The 11,464-nt window shown below is 48.5% G+C and overlaps 1 protein-coding gene across 1 annotated transcript; it reads left to right on the top strand.

Annotated features, from left to right (window-relative positions):
• Positions 1-2,691: 2,691 nt before the first annotated feature.
• On the top strand, positions 2,692-4,721 carry LOC124225702 (cathelicidin-4-like). The gene is made up of 4 exons (XM_046638369.1): positions 2,692-3,039; positions 3,694-3,801; positions 3,939-4,010; positions 4,620-4,721. Exons 1-4 carry the CDS (start codon positions 2,692-2,694, stop codon positions 4,713-4,715), a joined length of 624 nt encoding a protein of 207 aa, XP_046494325.1. The 3' UTR covers positions 4,716-4,721.
• The last annotated feature ends 6,743 nt before the right edge of the window (positions 4,722-11,464 follow it).

Below are 11,464 nucleotides of genomic sequence, written 5' to 3'. Positions count from 1 at the left end.
GCAGTGGGATAGCTGGATTATATGCTATTTCTATTTTTAATTTTTTGAGAAATCTCCACAATGTTTTCCATAGTGGCTGCACCAGTTTGCATTCCTGCCAGCAGTGTATGAGGGTTCCCTTTTCTCCACATCCTCTCCAACATTTGTTATTTCTTTTCTTGTTAATTATGGCCATCTGACAGGTGTGAGGTGATATCTCATTGTAGTTTTAGTGTGCATTTCCCTAATAATTAGTGATGTTGAACATATTTTCATATGCCTGTTGGCCATCTGTATGTCTTCTTTGGAAAAATGTCTGTTTATGTCTTCTGCCCATTGTTTGATCAGCTTGTTGGTCTTTTTGTTGTCGAATTGTATGAGTTCTTTATATATTTTGGAAATTAACCTCTTGTTGGATATATGATTTGTAAATATGTTATCCCAGTTGGTGGATTGTCTTTTCTTTTTGTTTATGATTTACTTTGCCTTGCAGAAGCTTTTTAGCCTGATGTAATCCCATTTATTTATTTTTTCTTTTGTTTCCTTTGCCTGTGTAGACATGGTATTTGAAAAGGTGCTGCTAAAACCAATGTCAAAGAGTGTACAGCCTATATTTTTTTCTAGGAGTTTTATGGTTTCAGGTTTTACATTGAAGTTTTTAATCCATTTTGGGTTAATTTTTGTGTATGATGTAAGCTAATGGTCTACTTTCCTTCTTTTCCATGTGGCTGTCCAATTTTCCCAATACCATTTATTGAAGAGAATGTCCTTTCTCCCCCTATATGTTCTTGGCTGCTTTGTCAAAGATTAGCTGTGCATAGGGGCTGGCCCCGTGGCTGAGTGGTTAAGTTCATGCGCTCTGCTGCAGGCAGCCCAGTGTTTCGTCGGTTTGAATCCTGGGCGCGGATATAGTACTGCTCATTAGACCCCACTGAGGCAGCATCCCACATGCCACAACTAGAAGGACCCACAACAAAGAATATGCCACTATGTACTGGGGGGCTTTGGGGAGACAAAGGGAAAAAATAAAATCTTTAAAAAAAAAAAAAGATTAGCTGTGCATAGATGTGTGGTTTTATTTCGGGCTTTTAATTCTGTTCCATTGATCTGTGTGTCTGTTTTTGTGCCAGTACCATGCTGTTTTGATTACTACATCTTTGTAGAATATTTTGAAGTTCAGGGATTGTGATGCCTCTGGCTTTGTTCTTTTTTCTCTGTATTGCTTTGGCTATTCGAGGTCTTTTGTTGTTCCATATAAATTTTAGGGTTCTTTGTTCTATCTTCATGAAGAATGTCAATGGGATTCTGATCGACATTGCACTGAATCTGTAGATTGCTTTAGGTAACAAGGACACTTTAACTACGATTATTCTTCCAATCCATGAGCGTGGGACATCTTTCCATTTCTTTATGTCTTCTTCAATTTCTTTCAATAATGTCTTATAGATTTCAGTGTATATGTCTTTCACCTCTTTGAGTAAATTTATTCCTAGGTATTTTATTCTTTTTGTTGTGATTGTAAATAGGATTACATTTCTGCTAGTTCATTATTAGTGTATAGAAATGCAACTGATTTTTGTAAGTTGATTTTGTACCCTGCCATTTTGCTGTAGTTCTTGATTATTTCTAATAGCTTTCTGGTGGATTCCTTAGGGTTTTCTCTATATATAGAATCATATAATTTCTCTCTGTATGGAATCATATCATCTGAAAACAGTGAGAGTTTTACTTCTTCCTTTCCAATTTAGATACTTTTATTTCTTTTTCTTGCCTAATTGCTCTGGCCAAAACCTCAAGTACTATGTTGAATAGGAGTGGTGAGAGTGGGCACCCTTGATTTGTTCCTGTTCTCAGGGGAATGGCTTTCAGTTTTTCACAGTTAAGTATGATGTCGGCTGTGGGTTTGTCATATATGCAGCCCTCCTTATCAAGGGGAATGTCCTTGGAGGAGATGGAGAAGGAGCCACCAGGGAGGCAGGAGGGAAATCAGGAGAGTGGCTTCAGGAGAGAATGGTGCAGGGGGCAGTTTCAGGAGGAGAGAAGAGTCACCAGAACCTACACAGATAAAGGTAAAACTTGAGAGTGGCCACTGGATCCAATGAGGGCAGACACGCCTGCAGTGGCCTTGAGTGAGAGAGTGAAGAAGTGGGTCAATGAGTGTAGATGACCCTTCTTCAGGCTCAGTTGAGGAGGGGCCAGGGCAACAGGCCATGTCTGGTGGGGACTTGGGACATTTTTAGACTGAGAAAGGCAGTAGAGCAGAATCCAGGAGAGGGGACAGATGGTGCTGAGCCCCTGAACTAGCTGAGGGCTGGGTCCAGAGACAGGATGGTGTGGCCTTGAAAGTCTTCCTTGGGACTGGCTGGGTGGGTGAGGCTCTAGAGAAGGGGGTGGGTGGGTTACTGTTATTCATTCATCAACTACGAACTGAGTGCCTGCTGCGTGCCCAGCAGTGCCTAGAGGTGGAGATGCAGTGGTGAACACACTATACTACCCTGATTCCTCAGAAGACCCAGGGCTGTTGCAGGGAGAAGGATGTAGGATAAGCACCTGGCTCCCTTCCTCTCATGGAGGACTCAACTCTCTTAAGCAACCCTGGCTGTGACGCTCCCTGGTGGGGCCCAGGAGAGGCCAAGACCTTGTCAAAGAGATGGAGGAAACATTTCTTCACTTGCACATAAGGTAGACCTCGCCCACTGTCCAGCAAGCCCCATGACGCAACAGCAGGGAATGAGGGAAACCCAGGCCACATCCTGGCAGGAGGCCAGTGATGAGGTTGGTCAAGAAGCATCCTGGTTGGGCCTTTGCATCATCCCCAGGCTGGGCATAAAGGAGGGTCCTGCAGGCTGGGAGGAGGCAGACTTGGAGACCAAGGGGAACAGTCGCTCCTTGGGGCGATGGTCCCTGTTGCTACTGCTACTGGGCCTGGTGATCCCTCTGGCCACTGGTCAGGCCCTCAGCTACAAGGAGGCCGTGCTCCGTGCCGTGGATGGCCTCAACCAGCGGTCCTCAGATGAGAACCTCTACCGCCTCCTGGAGCTGGACCCGCTGCCCAAGGAAGTGAGTCTGGGAGGGGGCAGTGGGGAGGGAAGGTCTGCTCTGGCCAGGCCTGGCCACACTGTCTCTCCCTTTGCCCAAGTTGTCCCTCCTGTCAGGAAGGCACTTCTCCCTTTAAGTGTGGTCCCACATTTCCCAGGAAACCTTCCCAGAGCTGTGTCCCCTCTCAGCATGAGAGCTTCCTGCCTTAGATCTCTACTGTGGGAAGAGGTGTCTCCCACTCACACCCACATTCAGGCTTCAGTGACTTCTGGGAGCTCCAGGGACATGAGGGGTCTTTGGATCCAGATTGGGACTCCTCTGCTTTATGTCTACTCTGCACTCTGTTGTCTCCCACACAGGGAAGGGCTCTGCTCAGCTTTAAGGTTCCGGTGACAATGTCTTTTCCTCTAGGACCACCCTGATTTCCCTCAGCCCCCTCAGATGGGGAGGTGCTCCTCGTCAGAGCTTGTCTGAGGTCCACTTGGGCTCTCTGTTTGCCTGCCGAGGGCAGGAATGGGCCCTGTCCTCCTCCCCTCTGTACCCCAGCACCATGCCCATTGCCAGGCACACACTACGGGCTGTTGAAAGGCTGCACTTTTGGTGAGGGATGGCAGACAGGTCAGAGATGGCAAGCATGGGCTCGAGCCTGGCCTCCCCACTTTCTCCTTTGACCAGGACGAGGACCCAGATACCCCAAAGCCTGTGAGCTTCACGGTGAAGGAGACTGTGTGCCCCAGGACAACACAGCAGCCACTGGAGGAGTGTGACTTCAAGGAGAATGGGGTGAGGTTGGGGGCTGGAGTGTGGGGGCGCTGGCTGATGCCTCCTAGGGAGCTGACCCAGAAGCCTCTGGGGAATATTTCTATCCACTGGGGTGAGGCTGTGAGGTTCCAGTTTGACTTGAAGCCTCCCCTTCGCAGCTGGTGAAACAGTGTGTGGGGACAGTCGTCTTGGACCCGGCCAAGGACTACTTCGACATCAGCTGTGATAAGGTGAGTGATCCATTCTGGGTTGCAACTCCTGGTGGGGAGGTGCTGCGTGGAACATCCTATGTACCAATTACCCACTGCCCCATCCAGGGCAGAGAAAGCCCCTCCTACCCTGGGCTCCTGCCTCAACCTGAGCCCCAGGTCTCAGGACTGACTCTGAAATTCCTTAGAGTAGCGGTTCTCAAAATGTGGTCCTCACCTGGGAGATTGTCAGAATGGCAAATTCTCAGCCCCCACCAGACTTACTGAATCAGACTCTGGGGTGGAGCCCCAGGCAATTTTTAGTTTAACAAGCCCCCCAGGGATTCTGACTCCTGCTGAAATTTGAGAGCTACTGACTTAGAGTAATGAGCTTTCAGCCCACGCTCCTGTCCCACTTTGCTGGATGGGCTGTGTGACCCTGGGAAGCCCCTTGTCATCTCCGGGCCTCAGTTTCCTCACTTGTTTGTGGATATAGGGATTCAACCAAATGCTCCTAAGCTCAGAGCCAGAGGTGAACTGGGGCTCAAGTCTCTTGGAGTGCCTCAGGAATGGGGTGTCTAAGTCGAGAGGGGTCTTGTCTTGACTCTGGGCCCAGCCCTCACAAGGATCCTGTTTCCTCTTGGTTCACAGCCTCAGCGTATCAAGAGACGGCGCTGGTTTCGCTTACCTTTCCGGGAGTTTCGTGAACAGCTTAGGAGATTTCGTGACCTACTCCCTTTTCCCTGATGTAGGTTCTTTCTAGGGTCCTAGGGTCTGCTTGTTCTGGCTGGGCTTCTGGACCCTGAAAAATAAATTCTTGTTGAAGCAACTTCCTCCAGACTTCAATTTCACTTGTCTTGCCTTCTCCCACTTACTACGACCAACTGAGTCTTTAACTCTGGGAGGCCCTGTGTGTGTGTATGTCTGTGCCTGTGTGTGTGTTAGCGTGCTTGCACAAAACACAGGGATGGGTGGGGGCAGCTCTTCCATCCAGGAGGGCATGGGGCGAGGCAGCAGGGCCAAGAGTACAGGACAGCTCCTCCATTATCAGGCTCCCTCTCCATGTCCTTCACGTAACTCCCACCCCCATCTTGAACATTCAGTGGGACGTGCAATCCCTTGTGTGTGCAGGGGTGGTGGGGATGCTGCAGAGCTGGTCCTGCTCATATGGAGGTGACAGTCGAGGGTGCAGCCAGGCATTTTGTTAAACACTCATAGAGATGCCAAGCAGTCTTGTGGCTGACTGGGTTCTAAGCTCAGCCTGCTGGTACAATGTGCATAAAGACCCAATTTCAGTGAAAATAATAATTCTGGAAAAGCCCACCACTCCTGGCTTTTCCTCTGGCATTGAGACATATCACTGTTTCTTTCGCTTGGTAGCAGATTTAAGTTGTGGGCTTGTGTTTAGGGATTGATTGGTACACAAATTTTGTACCTCTAAAAAGAAGAATCCTGCTCGGTGGGATTAAGAGCTCTGGTAAGGAGAGACGTGCAGAGTGACACACAGGTCACATCTCTGTCACACTGTGCATTTCAGACACTGTCCATGTCCTGCCCACTCACCATCTGTAGTTCACTAGAAGCACCTGTGGCTCTTTGCAGTGGGACAGACTGGAAGTACTGGGGAGTTGGTGCTCCAGGGAGCAGCCTCAACCAACAATAGGTCAGAGTTGGTAGAAAAATATCTTCCCTTCCTCACTCCTGGGGTGGACCCACTCCAAGATGTGTTACACATCTCCCAGAGGTCCCCAGCTGGGTCGTGCCCCTCTTGCCCACAGCAAGGACCTGTTCGTGAACATGTCCTCTTCTGACCTCTGTTCCTGCCCTGTCTCACTTCTCCACGCTCCTGCTGGTGCTTTCTGTGATCGCCTCCCAAGTAACTACTTCCACTTGAATCCTTGTCTGCGGGCTGCTGCTGGGTCAACCTAAAGTAGGACGGAGACACCCCTCTCTGAGTGGGACAGAAGGCAGGACTCACGTCCCGTTTACTCTGTTGTCTGTCGTGCTTGCTTCTTCTTGGTGAGCAGGTGCAGCTGATTTCAGGCAGGTTCGAGAAACCTAAGATGCTTCTCACTCTTCATCATCAGGAACCCAGGGGGCGGTGTTGTGTCAGTGCCAGAGGATACTGGCTTCCCAGGTTAAATCGTTCTGTTTTCAGGATCTCTTTGAGGTGGTAGTTAAATTTTTGGAAGTTTGAAATTGAACATGAGAGGAATATTTACACCTTGAAAATCAGCAAACACTACAAAACAGCCCCCCAAAGCTGGCACATTTCTGCCCAAACTGAGAGAGGTATCACTCGTCAGGCTGGTATCGGCCTGTGCTTACATCCACTTCCAATTTCCTTCCAAGATTGCCCGTCCTACTACCATGGCAACCCTCCTATTCCCCAGCCCTACATTGAGCTTTGATATTCTACAGGACGTCGGGCTGATTTCCCTTGCCATGTACCAGGCCATCAACATGCATACACGACCATTGATGCCAGAATGGAACATATGCTTACATTTTTTCCATCTCAGCCCTTCATCAGGGAGTGTAACTGGCCACTGGCAGGGAGGTTGGCAGGCCTTGTCAGTGCCCTCTGAAGTGATTGGTCGGCAGGTGGGCCTGCTGTTCAACAATGAGACAGTCTTAGCCATGATAGAACAAATATTAGACCGTTCCATGGCTGGCATTGGAGCATCAGGCCCCAGCACCCTTGGCTTGTCAATTCTCCTTGGCAGTAAAGCTCTGGATGGTGAGTTCTATGGGCAAGTGGTGCCCACAGTGTTATGAGAATGCAAAAAGAGGGGACCCCAGTCTAGCATGGGGGAATGGACGGTGATCTAGGGAGAGGACACCTTAGTTAAAGGCACAGTGACAGGCATGATAGGAGTGAGGAGTGACACTCCATTCAGTGCTCAAGGCAGGCATGCAAGGGGGTGGGGGTCAGGGTTGAGTGCAGAGGTAGGCCCAGGTCCTGAAGAGCAGAAAGGAGTAAGTGATGGTTTTAGCACGGGGAGATCGGATCCTGCGTCCATCTTAGCCAGATCACCCTGGCTTCAATGTGTGTGTGTGTGTGTGTGTATTTAGCAGGGTGAATGGTGAGGGAGACCAGCAAGGACATGTCCCCCCAGGGCAGTGGCCAAGAGCAGAGAGGGAAGAGAGAGTGGAAGGAGGGTTGGCCCAGAGGCTGACAGAGGGTGGGGCTGACTGGGATGGAGTCATGGCAGAGAGGATGAGGCAGGTTGGTTCCCTGGGGAGCCTCACAATGGTGGCGCTTCCTGAGAGAATGACATGGGCTATTCAGATTCCTGGGGCAGGTATGAGATGAGTGTGGGGAGATGACGAGTTCAGTTTTGAACAGATTGGTTCTGAAGTGCTTCTGGGATGTTGGTCCCTGGGTGGGGCCTGGGGAGAAGGACTATTGTAGTAGATGCTGTTAGTGCCCTGCCCAGATCCCCTCCCTGGGCTGCTGCTCCCATCACCCGGTCTTTTGTATGTGGAATGTCATGTCCACTGCTAATGGCTCACAGCTGCCCCCCTCACAGCCTCCCCAGGAGATGCCTGGGGGTTACATTCCCTCTGCCTGCAGCTGTGGAGAGTGACTGACTGATGAGGGGATGTCATGTTCCCTATCTGTAAACTGGGGAACAACGCAGACTACTTCAAGGGATTTGCCTAATGCTTTGGTTGGATGAGGAAGGCAAAGGACCTCCTGAGGGGCTGAATCTGAATCAGAGAGGATGAGGGACTCAAAGGAGACACTAGTTAGTGAGGGTCACTCTGTCAGAGTAGAGACTGAGAGAGACACGGGGAATCTCCATCAGAGGAGGATGCAGCACATCCACACAGACCGGACTTCCTGAGAGTACAAAAGTGGCCATGGTCCAGACGCCCCTCTCCACCAGCCCTCTCCCACCTGGCTGCTAGAAGCAGCTGGCATGGCAGGGCGGGGGATCCTCCAGACGTCCTCTGTTCTGATTGAGCGAAGCCCATGCCAGTCTGATCCCAAAAGACCTGTCCCCCGGTCTCCATGGGTCTCTTGCCTCAGTCCAAATGTGAGGGGCTGCCCTGATTCCTAGTGTCCTACCAGCAGCCCCAGTTCTTCTATGTTCTACTTCGCCTGTGTGTTGTCCCCAGCCAAAGCAACACAGGATGGTGGCAGGAGAGATACAGGCTGCATTGTGACCATCATGGCCTCCAGGCACTTTTACCTGCACAAGCCCCTTCATGCACAAAAAAATATGCTAAGAAATTTTTGCATATTAAGCTGTATGGGGAAGCCATTCTGGTCATACCTGATTTGGCCTGAACATTATGTGAACTAAGGAAGCCTGACTTATGGCCTGTCAATCATACACTGTACATCTCCTTTCACCCTTAAGGAAAGGATGCATTCAATCACTGCCCTACAGTAAAGAATGTGCTCTTTGAAGATAAAAGTTAACGCCTCCCTTCTTGCGATGCCAGATGGATCTCCCTTCCCAGGGCAACAGGCTCATGTTGACCTGCTGTGTACGTGCTAATCTGTAAACAAAATATGTCTTGAGACCTTGAGAAAAAGAAAATGCATCCCTGTCATCCTTGATGTGTGTTCTCTGTTCTGAAATGGTCTACATTGCGCTGAAAACCCTGCTGCTCCAACTGCTTCCTTCCTTGGAGAAGACTGCACTTCCCAGCTAGTGTTCCGCTTGCCTCAAATAAAACCTCTGTCTTATTATAGGACGATTATTGATTACTTGCATCAACAAGTATTAAAAACTATATTTTACAACTTCATCCATACAAAGATGAATATAATCCAGGCTGGATTTAATATTATATATTCATTATTATTATTATAGTCTTTTTTGGGTACAAAACGTGTTAGTTTACTAACTCTACTTTTGTCATACAGTGGCAACCTCTTGAATATCTGGAGACTAGTTATTATAGAATTAGGACCCTTTTGTCCAGTATATACACAATATATACAGTAAAGTTAAACGAAATGCACATAACACAGGGCAATGGATAAGCTGAAATTTCCAGTGCACAGTAGCAAAACATCCTTTGCAAGTTCTTCCCTCCCACCTCCCTCGACCCAATGAACAAGTACAGAGTAAACTGTTCAGATAGGTGCTTTAACAATTCCATTTCCAAAGACAACATTTCCCATCTGTTTTTAAAAGCTATTTACAAGAAGTGTTACTTTATTTACTTCTATTTTTAAATACACCAAACACTTCTAAATATCTAGAAAGACTAGATATTTCATATAAGAACTTACTTGTCCACCATGTACACAGCCCTGTTAAATAAAATTGCACATGTCACAACAGTTATAATCTGAGCTATCTTCTAAATATGACCATTTTGGCCGGAACCATTCCCTTGCCCACCTCCCCCTCTCCATCACCAATCCAGTGGACAAGTACAGGCATGAGTAATGCCTAGGGGTGGTTGAACAAATTCATTTCCAAAAACCATTTACAGAAGACAAGCTTTCCCATGAATTTCAACATAAAGTGTACAAAGTATACTAGTTTTACTAACTACTTTGTCATACACTGGCAACCTCTTTTAACATCTAAAGACTAGATGTTGCAAAATTACGACTCATTTGTCCATTATGTACACAATATACACAGAAAAACAAAATGCATATTATAAAAAATGGTTTTGTCTGAAAATGTCCAAGTATGCACACACTAGCACATTACCATTTGCAATTCTTTCCCTCCCACCTCCTCCAAACCACTGAGCAAGTATAGACAATACAACACTGTTCCCAAAGGGAGTTTAACAATTCCACTTCCAAAAAGCAACATTTCGCATGAATTTTACAAAAAAATATTTACAAAATGATGTTTTATTCCCTCTACATTTAACATACCTCGGGCACTTCTAAACATCTAGATGGACGAGATGTTTCAAATAAGGACTTAACTTGTCCACTACACACACAGCAGTCTTGAATAAACACATGTAACAGAATCTGAAAGTTTCTTTGAAATATGAACACTCTAGCCTAAGATCAACCTTTCCCTTCTCTCCCTCCTCCACCAACCCAGTGAGTGAGAATGCTCAACTCTTCAGAAGACAATCTTCCCTAGGAATTTGAACACAAAATGTACAAAATGTATTAGTTTACTAACTCTGTTTTTGTCATACACTGGTAACCTCTTTAACATCTAGAAAGACTAGATGTTGTAAATTAGGACTCATCTGTCCATTATATACATTATATATACAGCAAAGTAAAACAAAGCGCAGGAACATCAGGGACAACGGTTAATCCTGCTCACTATCGACACACCAGCACAGAGCTCTTTGCACTTCCCTCTCCTCCCTTGAACTGATGCACAAACACAGTGTGTGCTGTTCAAAGACGTGGTCTGGCCATTCCCCCCAAAAGAAACAATATTCATATGAATCTTAACAAAAAGCTATTTACAAAATGTCTTTACTACCTCTACTTTTAACATTCATCAGGCACTTTAGAACATCTCGAAAGACTAGGTATTTCAGAAAAGTACTTGTTGTCAACTATGTAAACAGTAGTGAGGAATAAAATGCACACATAAAACAATGGTTATAATAGGAAAATGTCTTCTAAACATGACCGCTCTGGCACAGAGCCTTCGTTTCTTCCTCCTCAAGGTCTTCTCCTCCATCGCCTCTAACCCACTGCACAAACGTGGACGTGTGTCGCTCCTGCTGTCGCTTCTAGCGGTGGGCTAACAATTCCACTTCCAAAAGTCACTTCTGGAAGACATTTCTTATATTTTTGAAAACAAACGGGCATTTCCAAGACGTGTGACTTTCTATCATACGTCGGCCACCTCTTTACATCTAGAAGGCCTAAAGGTAGCCAAGTTTTCTTTTGAAAGGCTGAGGAGAAAGTCGAGAGCAACTTTTTCATATTATATACACAGGCCTTCCATAAACGGCCAGTAACTCTTCCCAAAGGGTGGCGGTCACTTCCTCGGGGCCAAATGCGATCTGTTTTTCTACCTTTTCTGTCTTCTGACGTCAAGGTCTGATCGGAGGAGGACCGCCCGCCCGCGGGCCCGCGGGCCGTTCCCCGTCGTCGACCGGGGCTCCTCACCTTCAGGGCCCCTAAGGGCTTTGTCCCGCGTTGTCCGGACGAGGGGAGAGCTCGCCCCGCTGGGACACAGCGGTCACCCCCACGTCCCGGATCTGCGCGGCGCCCAGGCTCAGGGGCGCCGAGCCCGCGCCCGGCAGCGCCGCCTAACGGCCCTCCGCGGCGTTCCAGCGGCCGCCATCCTTCCGGCCCCGCCGCGCTCGGCGCCCAACGGCTGCACCGCGCGCTCGGCGGCTCGGCGCGGGCTTTGCCGGGGCCCCGCAAGGTTGGGCCGGGAGTCTGGGGTGGGCAGCGCCCGCGCTCCGGAGGCCGCCGCCGTTAGGTCGCGGAGGTAGGGGTGGGGCGAGGGTCGCTGCTGCTTCAAGGTCGGGACGGCGCGCGGCAGCCGCGGCGCAGGCTCTCGGGCTCTGCAGGACGGAGCCCG

Source organism: Equus quagga, chromosome 1, assembly GCF_021613505.1.
Source record: "Equus quagga isolate Etosha38 chromosome 1, UCLA_HA_Equagga_1.0, whole genome shotgun sequence".
Taxonomy (NCBI): domain Eukaryota; kingdom Metazoa; phylum Chordata; class Mammalia; order Perissodactyla; family Equidae; genus Equus; species Equus quagga.
The sequence above is the reverse complement of the archived record's forward strand: the minus strand, read 5'-3'. Positions and strand labels throughout refer to the sequence as shown.

What these genes read in the sequence shown, in the direction of transcription:
- LOC124225702 (XM_046638369.1), top strand. Translation starts at nt 2,692, where the DNA reads ATGACGCAACAGCAGGGAATGAGGGAAACCCAGGCCACATCCTGGCAG. An exon ending in TGGACCCGCTGCCCAAGGAA is followed by an intron (nt 3,040 to 3,693) that starts GTGAGTCTGGGA and finishes TCCTTTGACCAG; the next exon opens with GACGAGGACCCAGATACCCC. An exon ending in TCGACATCAGCTGTGATAAG is followed by an intron (nt 4,011 to 4,619) that starts GTGAGTGATCCA and finishes CTTGGTTCACAG; the next exon opens with CCTCAGCGTATCAAGAGACG.